General features: G+C 46.6%; 1 protein-coding gene across 1 annotated transcript in view; it reads left to right on the top strand.

Moving 5' to 3' along the window:
• The first annotated feature begins 5,797 nt into the window (after positions 1 to 5,797).
• USP22 (ubiquitin specific peptidase 22) overlaps positions 5,798 to 15,070 on the top strand; it is a 34,750-nt gene continuing 25,477 nt past the window's right edge. Inside the window, exon 1 of the mRNA XM_059998662.1 lies at positions 5,798 to 6,108. Within this exon, the coding sequence (XP_059854645.1) occupies positions 5,971 to 6,108 (138 nt within the window). The 5' untranslated portion in view covers positions 5,798 to 5,970. The remainder of the gene's footprint in view (positions 6,109 to 15,070) is intronic.

The following is a 15,070-nucleotide window of genomic DNA, read 5'->3' as shown; positions in this document are numbered from 1 at the left end:
TTACGAATCCGCCTGCCCTTGCAGGGGACACGGGTTCGATCCCTGGTCCGGGAATATCCCACATGCCACGGAGCAACTAAGCCCATGCGCCACAATTATTGAGCCCATGCGCCACAATTACTGAGTCCGCGTGCCACAATTACTGAGCCCGCATGCCTAGAGCCCGTGCTCCGCAACAAGAGAAGCCACTGCAACGAGAAGCCTGCGCACCACAATGAAGAGTAGCTCCCGCTCGCCACAACTAGAGAAAGCCTGTGTGCAGCAACAAAGACCCAACGCAGCCATAAATAAATAAATAAATAAACAAAATAATAAGGAGGGACTTCCCTGGTGGTCCAGCGGTTAAGACTCCGCGCTCCCAGTGCAGGGGGCCTGGGTTCGATCCCTGGTCAGGGAACTAGATCCCACATGCCTCAGCTAAGTGCCTGCATGCTGCAACTAAGACCCAGCATGGCCAAATAAATAAATAAATATTTTAAAAAATAATAAGGAAAATAACATGCTAGTGAGGATGTGGAGAAACTGGAACACTCATACGCTGCTGGTGGGAAAGTAAGATGGTACAGCTGCTGTGGAAAACAGTCTGGAGGCTCCTCAAAAGGTTAAATATAAAGTTACCATGGACCCAACAATTCCATCCCTAGGTATATTCCCAAGAGAACTGAAAACAGCCTCACAAAAGTTTATAGGCTTGGGCTTCCCTGGTGGCGCAGTGGTTGAGAGTCCGCCTGCCGATGCAGGGGACACGGGTTCGTGCCGTGGTCTGGGAAGATCCCACATGCCGCAGAGCGGCTGGGCCCGTGAGCCATGGCCGCTGGGCCTGTACATCCGGAGCCTGTGCTCTGCAACGGGAGAGGCCGCGTCAGTGAGAGGCCCGCGTATCGCAAAAAAAATAAAAAACTTTATAGGCTAGAACAAATAATTTTAAAATTTGTATGGAACTGCAAAAGATCCTGAATAGCAAAAAAAAACCCACCAAAAACCCCCAAAAAATCTTGAGAAAGAAGAACAAAGCTGGAAACTGGAGGCAGCACAGAGTGACTCCAAACTGTATCCCAGAGCTAGGGTGATTAACAGTGTGGTATTGGTATATAAACAGACACCTAGATCAGTGGGACAGAATTAAGAGCCCAGAAGTAAACCCTCTCAGACATGGTCAATTAACCTACGACAGAGGAGCCAAGAATATACGATGGGGAAAGGACGGTCTCTTCCAAAAATGGTGCTGGGGGCAATCCCTGGCTGTCCAGTGGTTAGGGCTCCGAGCTTCCACTGCAAGGGGCGTGGGTTCAGTTCCCAGTCGGGGAACTAAGATTCCGCATACCACATGGCACGGCTCAGAAAAAAAAAAAAAAAACAGGGTGGGGAAAACTGGACAGCTACATGCAAAAGAATGAAACTGGACTACTTTCTTACGTCACACACAAAAAGACTTGAACTTAAGAGCTGAAATCACGTTTCAGCTAAACCACACCATTTCCACATCAAACAACGTGGGTATTGAATCTTATATTTAAAAAAACAGAAACTTTTTTTTGTTAATTTAACCATTTCTTGGGCAGCAGCTTAAATCTCCACTCATTTCTTTTCGTTCCAGTTGGGCTGCTGGAATTTGCCCCCCACACGAGTGATTCAGTGGTCAACTTGCACGTGGTTTATCCACAGACTCTGGGGCTCCCCTTCCCTGACTCTGTCCTCGCTTTTCAGTGGCTTTAGTTTTTCTGTGCTCTGTTCTCTAATTCTTCAGTCCACAAAGACTGTGCGTTTTCTATCTTCAGCCTCCCTGTTTGGGCTCCTGCTAGCGTGGTCTGTCCTCAGTCTATAAGCCATAAAAAACAGGTCTGTTCCTCGGGGCAGGTCCCTTCGTCCAAGCATCTACTTCCTCACAATTGGGCTCATTCTCCAAGGCCTTCAGGTATTTGTGTTTGCATTCTGACAAGAGTTCATAGTTGTTATCTGAGAGAGGATTATAGGATATACTTGACCATGTTGAAAGCACAATTCCATGGATGTTTACATTAAAAAAATTTGGAAACTAAACAAAACAAACAAAAAACAGACATAGAGAATAACATTTTAGGCCATGTTAGTCCCATGGATAGTGGGAAATGCCTTTTGAGACAAGTACCTGACCATATCACTTTTTTTTCTTTTTTTGCGGTACGCGGGCCTCTCACTGTTGTGGCCTCTCCCGTTGCGGAGCACAGGCTCCAAACGCGCAGGCAGCGGCCATGGCTCACAGGCCCAGCCGCTCCGCGGCATGTGGGATCCTTCTGGACCAGGGCACGAACCCGTGTCCCTTGCATCGGCAGGTGGACTCTCAACCACTGCGCCACCAAGGAAGCCCCATATCACTTATATTTAAACTGGCCAGCTCTTGCCCATCCTTCTACTCTTAGGTCAGGCATAGGAAACATTTCCGGATCCCCTCCACTGCAACCGCCTGGGCAGGGTTAGGGTGAGAGGTGTCTTGGAGGGTTTTCATGTTACCTGGACTTTCCTCTATCTCTGCAATTTCATACTTCAGTCATCCCTCAGTATCCTCAAGGGACTGGTTCCAGGACGCTCTGTAGATACCCAAACCTGCAGATACTCGAGTCCCTTATATAAAGTGGTATATAACCTACCCACATCCTCCTGTATACCTAAATCATCTCTAGATTACTTATAATACCTGATACAATGTAAATGCTGTGTAAATAGTTGTAAGTACAATGTAAAAGCTATGTAAGCTGTGGCCAGCGCACGGTTTGCTTTTTTGGAAATTTCTGGCATTTTTTTTCAAATATTTTCCATCCGAGGTTGCTTGAATCCTTGGATGTGGTACCTATGGATACACAGCAATGGCTGTACTGAAACTGCCTGCTAGTGTTCCTATTTATCCCACTACACTGTGGGATTCTTAAAGTTGGATATTGTCAATCATTTCAATGCCCAGCAACTTCCAGATCAATTGCTAATGTTTCTTCTTTTTTCTTTTGCTGCGCTGCTCTGCGGCATGCGGGATCTTAGTTCCCTAACTAGTGATTGAACCCAAGTCCCCTGCAGTGGAAGCGTGGTATCTTAACCACTGGACTGTCAGGGAAGTCCCTGTTTCTCAAGCCCTTAATTAAACAACAGGCACGTACTAAGAGCTTGGCATGCATTACTATTTATTCTGTGCTGTAACCCTTTAATGTAAGCACTGAGTTGGTGTCACCCCAATTTTAACAGATAAGCAATCTGCCTCATGTTACACAGGCAGAAAGTGGTGGAGCCAGAACTGAAGGTTAAGAGTCTGACTTGTTTTCTGGGTGGATGCATGAATGGAACTTCCGGACCCGTTTTCTAGATGCTGTGGAACTTGAGCAAGTCCCCTTTCCCCGCCTTAGAACATTTTGTCATTTCAAGTTTTAGTGATTTTTTAAGTATGAAATACTATGATTAATTCTTATTATAAAATAATTCAAATGCCATAGATGAAGTTCTCCCTCACCAGACATTAACTATGATTGATTTGTTTGTTTCTCCCAGCCCTTTAATAGATACTCACATACAGTATTATTTTTCGGTAAATGTCACCATACTATCTGTATTTTTCTGCAACTTGTTTTATTCATGTATGTCTTATAGACTTTCCATATTAGTACTTAGAAACCTAGGTCATTCTTTTTACAGCAGCATAGCATTCCCTAGAATGCCTAGTTAATAGTTTACTCAATCATTTGCCTATTAATGGTCATTTAGGGTGTTTTCAGCTTTTTTCCCATCAGAAAAAAAATGCCGTAGTAAACAGTTTCATCCATGACTCTTCTCGGAACTGCTTTTCAAGGATATATCGTGTTTTAATCTTATTTATGTATGAGGCTGATTACAGGGCATTTCAAATCATTATTTATAATCCAAGTAGAGAGCGCAGAAATTCTCCCAAGGTTGGATGACCATACTGATAAAAAATGTGATCAATAGATATTAGGGGCCTGAATTCTAAGGGCACATTCTTTTTTTTTTCTTAATGTTTATTTATTTATTTGGTTGCGCCGGGTCTTAGTTGCAGCAGGCGGGACCCCTAGCTGCACATGCGAACTCTTGGTTGCGGCATACAAGTGCGAACTAGTTCCCTGACCAAGGATGGAACCTGGGCCCCCTGTATTGGGAGTGCAGAGTCTTATCCACTGCGCCACCAGGGAAGTCCCTAAGGGCACATTCTTGAAACCGAATCATATTTACAAGAACAGTAAAACTAAAATACTCGTGACATTGAATATTAATAGAGATGAATCACATATAATTTGTAATTCCTAACTATTTCTGAGTTTACTTTTTTTTTTTTGCGGTATGTGGGCCTCTCACTGCCGTGGCCTCTCCCGCTGCGGAGCACAGGCTCCGGACGCGCAGGCCCAGCGGCCATGGCTCACGGGCCCAGCCGCTCCACGGCACGTGGGATCTTCCCGGACTGGGGCACGAACCCGTGTCCCCGGAATCGGCAGGCGGACTCTCAACCACTGCGCCACCAGGGAAGCCCTCTGAGTTTACTTTTTATTAAACGGATACACCTTTCTTTAACATATCTATAACGTGCCTTACTTCACCTGTGTTTTATTCTGAGAATGATCTTATTAGATTCTCCTATAAAAGTTTGTTTGGGTTAATTAATTAAACATTTATTTTTGAGAACCTGCATATAACTAGTACTACTCTGGGCACTGGGCGATACTGACGTTAATAAAACACAAAAATCATTACCATCATGGAGTTTTCATGCTACGTTGGGAATAGTTAATTAAAAAACAGGGCAGGGAAGTCTGGTGGTCCAGTGGTTAAGACTCCTCCCTACCTATGCAGGGGGCCCGGGTTCCATCCCTCGTCAGGGGACTGGAGCCCACATGCATGCCACAACTGAGTCCACATGCCAAGTAAGATCACGCATAGGGCAACAAAGATCCCACGTGCCGCAACTAAGACCCGGTGTAGCCAAATAAATAAACAAATATTAAAAGAACAAGTAAATAAATTCTTTGGGTAAGGAGATGAAGGATTTAGGGGTCTCGTGAGGTCCAGTAGGGTGGAGGAGAAGGCCTCGCTGGGCAGGCGGCGTCTGATAAAGCCACGGGCTGGGGTCGGGCAGGCTTCAGGCGGAGGGGCTGCAAGCACCAAGGCCCTAGGCCAGCGTGCCGGCCAGTGTCCCGACCACAGAAGCTTCACCCCACACCCCTCCCGCCGGGCCCTGAGCTCTAACTGCCGCGACAACATCTTTATTTCTCCGTCTTTTAGCTGCGGAGGTGGGCCGGCGCGGGACGCAGTGAAAAGCCCTCGAGAAGCTGGCACCTGTCTTCACGGACCTCCCGCACCTGCGGGGTCCGCCAGCAGGTGCACAGCCCACCCGGAGGACGCGGGACTCGAGCTCCCAGAGCCGTGAATGTGCGGCTAGCGAGCTGGACGGCGACGCCTCGGCGAAACCTGATACAGCGCGCGAGTCTGTGGTTCCCTGCTTCCTATCGGGAAGTCCAGAGTCCACGTGCGGCAAGCCTGACCGGATTCACCGGACTGCGACCCGGTGGGGACCAGCGACCGCCGCCCCCCAGCCCCGCCAGCTCCGCCCCTGCGGCAGCGCCCGCCAGCGCTAACAGGTCCAGTCCCGCCTCGCCTCCTCGGAGGGCGGGACGTCACGCGGCCGCCGCTAACCAATGGCGGGGGTGAAGGGGCGGAGCCTCTCCAGCTCCACCCATCGCCTGCCCAAGCCCATGGGGGAGGGGGCGGCGGGCGAGCCGCCGGCGGCTGGCGCATGCGCGGCGCGCCCCGGCGGCGATGACGTAGCCCTGTTGCGGCCTCGGCTACCCGCGAGCGCAGCGCGGGCGGTGCCCGCCACCCGGTCGCGAGACTCCGCTTTGTTCCGGGCCTGTCCCTTGGCCGTGCCGCCCGCAGCCCCGCGTCGCGCTGGCGTCGTCCTCGTCTCCGCCGGCGCCCCGGCGCGAGCCGGACGGCGAGGCCATGGACGCGGAGCTGGTGGTGACGCCTCCGGGCTGTGCGCACCTGGGCAGCTTCAAGGTGGACAACTGGAAGCAGAACCTGCGCGCCATTTATCAGTGCTTCGTGTGGAGCGGCTCGGCGGAGGCCCGCAAGCGCAAGGTGCACCCCCTGCAGCGCGGCTCTGCGTTGGGGGGGGGGGGACTCGCGCCTCGCCGTCCCCTCCCCCACCTCCTGCACGCCGGGCGGGGGCGGGGTGGGCGCGGCCGTGCGCGCGGGGGGGCGGTCTCTCCCGGGGCTGCCGGGTAGGAGGGGGAGGGTCCCCGACGCTGCAGCGCGGGGCGTGTCTTAGGGACCCTCCGGGCGGGGTGGGGCCGGGGATGGAGAGGCTGAGAGGGAGAGGACGCAGCTGCTGAGGCCTGTGCCGCCCACGCTGTGCAAAGCCTCCGCTGCCCTGGCTGGTGCCTGGGGGTTGCTGGGTCGGAGGCTCGGGGTCACCGGGATGCGGGTACAGCCGTCGAGCGCCCAGAGTTCGCAGGGACGCCCGCCCCGCCCTCTGAGTGCGGGCCGTCCCCGGGCCCAGGTTCCGCAGGGACGCGCGCCCCCCATTTCAGCGCGGGGCGCCCCCCATTTCAGCGCGGAGCACCCCCGGGCCCAGGGTCCGCAGGGACGTTCCGGGACGCGCCAGCTTCCCCCAGGTGTGCACGGGCGCAGGTGCAGAGCGCCGCGAGTCCTAGAAACCAGCCGGCTCTGCCGCTTAGAGTCGCGTGTTTGTCAGCGCGACGGGGATTGGGGAGGGGGTCCCCTGTGGCTGCGCAGGAGCGGGTTTAAAGAAAGGGCTGTCTAAAGGCAGGTGGGGCTGGGGCGCCTCCCTGAGGTACTGAGGGAACGGTACACAGTGTCCTGTTTTTCGGGCTTAGGTACCATCTAAGCGATTAGGCTTATTGGTGACTTGGAAATCAGAAAATGACATTATTTCTTTATCTTAACTGAAGAAACTGTTTTTACCGTGTAACGCGATTTTACAGTTCGCAGCCTGAGGGCAGGCGCTGTGTTAGGCAGTGTCCACCTTGAGTAGCATTTTTTATGGGAAAACTAACATTTGCTGAGCATGTAGAGAATGTTAAGCACCAGTTTTCTTTATTTTTATCAGTATTGGTGTTGGGAAGCACTGCCTGGTAGGATGAACTTAAATCGGAGATGAAACCGATTTCTACGAGGATGGGAGTGAGATTCTTGCTGGTGGAATTTTGTGCCCTTAAAATGAAATCGCCTAGTTGATAACTTTTTCAGGAGATAATCGTGTTACTGCTCCATATTGTTTGTTGGTCAGTATGCATGTGACCCATCTCCACATTGCGTTGAGGCGGGAGCCCCTGCCCTTTTTACTCTTTCCCTCCTTGCCAACCCCCACCCCTGTAATGTTTAACTTGAGTCAAGTTTAACCCATCATTAACTTTGCCGAATTTCCTGAGGAAAGGATCACTTTTTCTTTTTCTTTTTTGCTCATATGTGGCTTGGATTAATCTTCAAATGTCAGTGGCTTAGTTTGAAAGCTGATGAACCACGTCTGTATTACTCACTAGTAAGAACTTGAGCTATAGACAGACAAGAAGTGGTGTGAGAACCTGTTTCCGAACTCGGGTCTGCCATGCTGCAGTGCTTTATGGTCGTATCCCAGCAGTGAACCCTTATGTCCTCCATCTGTCATTCCCTGAACGTGCATTTCTACAACCCTAGTGGCCCAGCCAAAGAGGATTTGGTTTGAGGAATGGTGAACAGTGAGTAAGGCACGTTTGGCAGTTTGCAGAGGTTTCTCAGCTGATGTGCAGGCTTAGTAGTTTGGTTTTAACACCAGGAAGTTGTCTATAAAATATTTCAACCTAAGTTAAGCTTCTTTGAGGTTGCTCAAAGAAGCTGCAGTGAGGTCTCAACTATAGTGAAATTACAGGGGTTAAAACTCTGTCTCCTCTAAGTAGAGGTGGTTAATGATTTTTATATCCAAACTTTGATTTTTCTTTTCATGGACAGAGTGAGAAGAGCGTGATCAGATTTGATAATTTTCTGAACGGAAAAATGTTCCCCGATTGAGGACTCAGAGCTACTGGATGTCTCTGGCATGTGTCTTACCACTTGAGGGTTTGTGTGTGAAAATGGAAACGGGAAATGAAGACATCAGGAATTTTCAGTTCTTCTGTTTTTTATAACTTAACCCAGTCTGTGTTCTATTTTGAATATAAAGACACTTTGAGGGACAGGTAATGTTGTTTTAAATAATCCCTTCTGTCTTCTTGAACGTTTTCTGTGATTCTAAAATTTTCCAGCAGTTTGTCCTGAAAAATACGGAGCACTTCTTGTAGCCGTGGTAAATATTTTTACCAAAGTACGTCACCACAAAGTGGAGAAGCTTTGGCACTTTTGGACGATTACTGATTTTGGTTTAATTTGGACAGTAATCTGGAGGACAGGAAACCATCTTGAAGGTTTCTTGGCACAGAATTTGGGGACTAAGGCAACCCTTTGGGTAGAAAATCTATGAGAGGTTTTTTGTTTGAGAAAAGGGGCTGGAGAGAAGGGACTGTTTCTAGATGCTCTCAGGCGCAGAAGTCGGACCTTGCCTGCTCCAGCATTTTTTCTGTTTCTGCATTTGTGGGCTTAATGCTACTATTTAAAGAACTATGGACCGGGCACCCTGTGGAAGAAAGTGGGCTGATTCCATATTTTTTTAGATCTCCCATTTTCTCTTCAGTCCAGAATCAACTAACTCTTTTTTTCTTTTTTACTGAAGTATAGTTGATTTACAACACTGTGCCAATCTCTGCTGTACAGCAAAGTGACCCAGTTTACACATATAGACATTCTTTTTTTTAATATTTTTTTCCGTTATGGTTTATCCCAGGAGACTGGATATAGTTTCCTTTGCTCTACAGTAGGACCTTGTTGTTTATCCATTCTAAATGTAATAGTTTGCATCTACCAACCCCACACTCCCAGTCCATCCCTCTCCCTCCCCACCTCGGCAACCACAAGTCTGTTCTCTGTGTCTGTGAGTCTGTTTCTGTTTGGTATATAGGTTCGTATGTGCCATATTTTAGATTCCACATATAAGTGATGTTATATGGTATTTTTCTTTTTCTGGCTTCACTTAGTATGATAATCTCTAGGTCATCCATGTTGCTGCAAATGATATTATTTCGTTCTTTTTTGTGGCTGAGTAGTATTCCATTGTATATACGTACCGCATTTTCTTTATCCGTTCATCCGTTGATGGACATTTAGGTTGTTTTGCCTTGGCTATTGTGAAGAGTGCTGCTGCTATGAACATACAGGTGCACGTATCTCTTTTTTTCCTTTTTTTTTTTTTTTTTTTGCGGTACGCAGGCCTCTCACTGTTGTGGAGCACAGGCTCTGGACGCGCAGGCTCAGCGGCCATGGCTCATGGGCCCAGCCGCTCTGCGGCATGTGGGATCTTCCCGGACCGGGGCACGAACCCGTGTCCCCTGCATCGGCAGGCGGACTCTCAACCACTGCGCCACCAGGGAAGCCCCTGCATGTATCTTTTTTTTAACATCTTTTTTGGAGTATAATTGCTCTACAATGGTGTGTTAGTTTCTGCTTTATAACAAAGTGAATCAGTTATACATATACATATGTTTCCATATCTCTTCCCTCTTGCATCTCCCTCCCTCCCACCCTCCCTGTCCCACCCCTCTAGGTGGTCACAAATCACTGAGCTGATGTCCCTGTGCTATGCGGCTGCTTCCCACTAGCTATCTACCTTACGTTTGGTAGTGTATATATGTCCATGCCACTCTCTCACTTTGTCACAGCTTACCCTTCCCGCTCCCCATATCCTCAAGTCCGTTCTCTAGTAGGTCTGTGTCTTTATTCCCGTCTGGCCCCTAGGTTCTTCATGACCTTTTTTTTTTTTCCTTAAATTCCATGTATATGTGTTAGCATATGGTATTTGTTTTTCTCTTTCTGACTTACTTCACTCTGTATGACAGACTCTAGGTCCATCCACCTCACTACAAATAACTCAATTTCGTTTCTTTTTATGGCTGAGTAATATTCCATTTTGTATATGTGCCACATCTTCTTTATCCATTCATCTGTTGATGGACACTTAGGTTGCTTCCACGTCCTGGCTATTGTAAATAGAGCTGCAATGAACATTTTGGTACATGACTCTTTTTGAATTATGGTTTTCTCAGGGTGTATGCCCAGTAGTGGGATTGCTGGGTTGTATGGTAATTCTATTTTTAGTTTTTTAAGGAACCTCCATACTGTTCTCCATAGTGGCTGTATCAATTTACATTCCCACCAGCAGTGCAAGAGTGTTCCCTTTTCTCCACATCCTCTCCAGCATTTATTGTTTCTAGATTTTTTGATGATGGCCATTCTGACTGGTGTGAGATGATATCTCATTGTAGTTTTGATTTGCATTTCTCTAATGATTAATGATGTTGAGCATTCTTTCATGTGTTTGTTGGCAATCTGTATATCTTCTTTGGAGAAATGTCTATTTAGGTCTTCTGCCCATTTTTGGATTGGGTTTTTGTTTTTTTGTTATTGCATGAGCTGCTTGTAAATTTTGGAGATAAATCCTTTGTCAGTTGTTTCATTTGCAAATATTTTCTCCCATTGAGGGTTGAATGGGAGGGTTGTCTTTTGGTCTTGTTTATGGTTTCCTTTGCTGTGTGAAAGCTTTTAAGTTTCATTAGGTCCCATTTGTTTATTTTTGTTTTTATTTCCATTTCTCTAGGAGGTGGGTCAGAAAGGATCTTGCTGTGATTTATGTCATAGAGTGTTCTGCCTATGTTTTCCTCTAAGAGTTTGATAGTGCCTGGCCTTACATTTAGGTCTTTAATCCATTTTGAGTTTATTTTTGTGTATGGTGTTAGGGAGTGTTCTAATTTCATCCTTTTACATGTAGCTGTCCAGTTTTCCCATCACCACTTATTGAAGAGGCTGTCTTTTCTCCACTTCTTGCCTCCTTTATCGAAGATAAGGTGACCATATGTGCGTGGGTTTATCTCTGGGCTTTCTATCCTGTTCCATTGATCTATATTTCTGTTTTTGTGCCAGTACCATACTGTATTGATTACTGTAGCTTTGTAGTATAGTCTGAAGTCAGGGAGCCTGATTCCTCCAGCTCCGTTTTTTGTTCTCAAGATTGCTTTGGCTATTCGGGGTCTTTTGTGTTTCCATACAAATTGTGAAATTTTTTGTTCTAGTTTCGTGAAAAATGCCAGTGGTAGCTTGATAGGGATTGCATTGAATCTGTAGATTGCTTTGGGTAGTAGTCATTTTCACAATGTTGATTCTTCCAGTCCAAGAACATAGTATATCTCTCCATCTATTTGTATCATCTTTAATTGCTATCAGCGTCTTATCATTTTCTGCATACAGGTCTTTTGTCTCCTTAGGTAGGTTTATTCCTAGATATTTTATTCTTTTTGTTGCAGTGGTAAATGGGAGTGTTTTCTTAATTTCACTTTCAGATTTTTCATCATTAGTGTATAGGAATGCCAGAGATTTCTGTGCATTAATTTTGTATCTCGCTACTTTACCAAATTCATTGATTAGCTCTAGCAGTTTTCTGGTAGCATCTTTAGGATTCTCTGTGTATTGTATATTTTCTTTTTTTTTTTTTTTTTGGCGGTACGCGGGCCTCTCACTGTTGTGGCCTCTCCCGTTGCGGAGCACAGGCTCCGGACGCGCAGGCCCAGAGGCCATGGCTCACGGGCCCAGCCGCTCCGTGGCATGTGGGATCTTCCCGGACCAGGGCACGAACCCGTGTCTCCTGCATCGGCAGGTGGACTCAACCACTGCACCACCAGGGAAGCCCTATAGCATCCTTTTAAATTGTAGTTTTGTCCGGGTATAGCCCAGGAGTGGGATTGCTAGATGGTATGGTAATTCTATTTTTAATTTTCTAAGGAACCATCGTACTGTTTTCCACAGTGGCTGCACCAACTTACATTCCCACCGGCAGTGTAAGAGAGTTCCCTCTGCTCCACATCCTTTCCAGCATTTGTTATTTGTTTTTTATTCATTTGGCTGCACTGGATCTTAGTTGTGGCCCGTGAACTCTTAGTTGCGGCATGTGGGATCTAGTTCCCTGACCAGGGATCAAACCCGGGCCCCCTGCACTGGGAGCGTGGAGTCTTAGCCACTGGACCACCAGGGAAGTCCCCAGCATTTATTATTTGTAGAGGTTTTTAAAAAAATATTTATTTAATTTATTTTTTTGGCTGTGTCGGGTCTTCGTTGCGGCACGCGGGCTTCTCTCTGTAGTTGAGTTGTGGCAGGGGCTCCAGGGTGCGTAGGCTCCGTAGTTTGCAGCCCACGGGCTCTCTCGTTGAGGAGCGTGAGCTCAGTAGTTGTGGCGCGTGGGCTTAGTTGTCCCATGGCACGTGGGGTCTTAGTTCCCTGACCAGGGATCGAACCCGTGTCCCCTGCATGGATTCTTTACCACTGGACCACCAGGGAGTACCCTTGTAGAGTTTTTAATGATGGCCGTTCTGACTGGTTTGAGGTGGTACCTCACTGTAGTTTTGATTTGTGTTTCTCTAACAATTAGTGATGTTGAGCATCTTTTCACGTGCCTCCTGGCCATCTGTATGTCTTCTTTGGAGAGACGTCTCTTAAGGTCTTCTACCTAGCTTTTGACTGGGTTGGTTGTTTTTTTGTTGTTGAGTCAGAGCCAACTAACTCTTAAGCCCAGGTTTCTATCTTGAGGAATTGAAATCATAATTTTTAAAGGCCATTTAAATAGTAGGTGTCAAATAGCAAGATACTAAATACCTGCCTTAAAATTTACAGTATTTGTAGATGTCCAGTGACAGTTCCTACACATAAGATAATTGTAGCCTAAACATACGTGAAGGAATGTGTAAATAATTCTAGATGCTGAGATGTTGGTTTTACTGAGAAAGATTAAAATTCATGAATCCACATAGTTTTAAAAAGTAATTGCAGAAGTGATGGTATGAATATGTTCTCAGTGTTTAAAAAGAGAACAGTTCAGGACTTCCCTGGTGGTCCAGTGGTTAAGACTCCACACTGCCAACGCAGGGGACACGTGTTCCATTCCTGGTTGGGGAAGATCCTGCATGCCGAGTGGTACTGCCAAAAAAAAAAAAACAGGGCTTCCCTGGTGGCGCAGTGGTTGGGAGTCCGCCTGCCAATGCAGGGGACGCGGGTTCGTGCCCCGGTCCGGGAAGATCCCACATGCCGCAGGGCGGCTGGGCCCGTGAGCCATGGCCGCTGGGCCTGCGCATCCGGAGCCTGTGCTCCGCAACGGGAGAGGCCACAACAGTGAGAGGCCCGCGTACCGCCAAAAAAAAAAAAAAAAAAAAACAGAGAACACTTCAAAGCCATATACAGCAAAGTTATACATTTTTGTTTTTGTAAATATACATGCTGTGTATACTGTTTCCTTTTTTCATTTGTTCCTAATGCATACAGATCTCACTCTGTTGAACTGTGCAATTAATATTCCATTGGCTGGAAATGGCATTGTGTATTTTGCTCTCCCCCCACCCCCCAGGCTTTCAGTTTGGAGGATTTACTAGAATTTGTAAAACTTAAGCCTGGGAATCAGTTTTAAGAAGGAATAATCTTGGGCAAGACCCTTTTAACTGCATGAGTCTTGGTTTGCTGAGGGATTGAAATGTGATTTGTTTACTTGATACAAACCTGAGATGCATTTAAAAAGTGCAGTTTTATGTAAGGGAAACAGAGTAGAGAAATTTTAAAAAAGTGTAAAATATAAAAGTCTAAGATAACATACTTTCATAGAGTACAAGAGGAATGCCCTAACTTCCATTTTGTATCATTACAAAGGGACAGTATAGCTTGTTAGCCTATGAACACTTGCCTAAGAGGAGGGAAGCTTTTGTAGTCAGTATTTCATTTTATTTTATTTTCAATTTATTTTATTGAAGTCTAATTGATTTACAATGTGTTAATTTCTGCTGTGCAACAAAGTTACATTCAGACATGTATACATTCTTTTTCATATTTTTTTCATTATGGTTTATCACAGGATATTGAATATAGTTCCCTGTGATACACAGTAGGACCTTGTTTATCCATCCTATATATGCTAGCTTGGATCTGCTAATCCCAAACTCCCACTCCATCCCTCCCTCCCCCTTGGCAACTACAAGTCTGTTCTCTATGTCTGTGAGTCTGTATTGTAGATAAGTTCATTGTGTCGTATTTTAGATTCCATATATAAGTGATATCATATTTGTCTTTCTGTTTCTGGGTAGTCAGTATTTTAGAAGCATGGTTCAAGCCTTTGGTTGTGGTGTGGAAAGGGAGGTCATTTCAGGTGGAAAATGGTCTTACTTATCTTGAGTCAGTGTTACTTTACTATGTGTTTTTTTTTAATTAATTAATTTAATTTATTTAGTTTTGGCTGTGTTGGGTCTTTGTTGCTGCGCGCAGGCTTTCTCTAGTTGTGGTGAGCGGGGGCTACTCTTCATTGCGGTGCACGAGCTTCTCATTGCGGTGGCTTCTCGTTGCGGAGCACGGGCTCCTAGGCGCATGGGCTTCAGTAGTTGTGGCTCGCGGGCTCTTGAGTGCAGGCTCAGTAGTTGTGGGACACGGGCTTAGTTGTTCTGTGGCATGTGGGATCTTCCGGGACCAGGGATCGAACCTGTGTCCCCTGCATTGGCAGGCAGATTCCTAACCACTGCGCCACCAGGGAAGTCCCCACTATGTGTTTTAGAAGAAGATTTATTCTAGGGTTCTTACAGGTCATCTCTTTTTATCAATGTTGCTTCAGTTCTAGAGTCTGAGATCTGTCTCCTGAGGTCTGAATGAATCCCTTATGTTTGAAATTTTTAGTAGAAGTGATCTTTGGAGAGTAACAGTTCAGCTGTCACTGGCTTAGACAAAATACCTGAAGTGACCGGACACAGCATCTGGTAGGGGGTAGACCGAGAGCTGTGAAAAGTACAGCGTTACTGGCTCCACCAGTGACTAAATTAGTATTTTTTGACTCTGCCAGGCACTTAACGTGATGATGATGAGAATGCTGCAGAGAGCTGTCTCCTGTCCGTCATTTTTTTTTTTAGTTCATTTTTTAGATATGTCCTTTTTTTAAAGT

The sequence above is a fragment of the Delphinus delphis genome, chromosome 19 (assembly GCF_949987515.2).
Source record: "Delphinus delphis chromosome 19, mDelDel1.2, whole genome shotgun sequence".
In the NCBI taxonomy this organism is placed as follows: Eukaryota; Metazoa; Chordata; class Mammalia; order Artiodactyla; family Delphinidae; genus Delphinus; species Delphinus delphis.
This window is presented reverse-complemented; position numbering and strand designations above follow the sequence as displayed.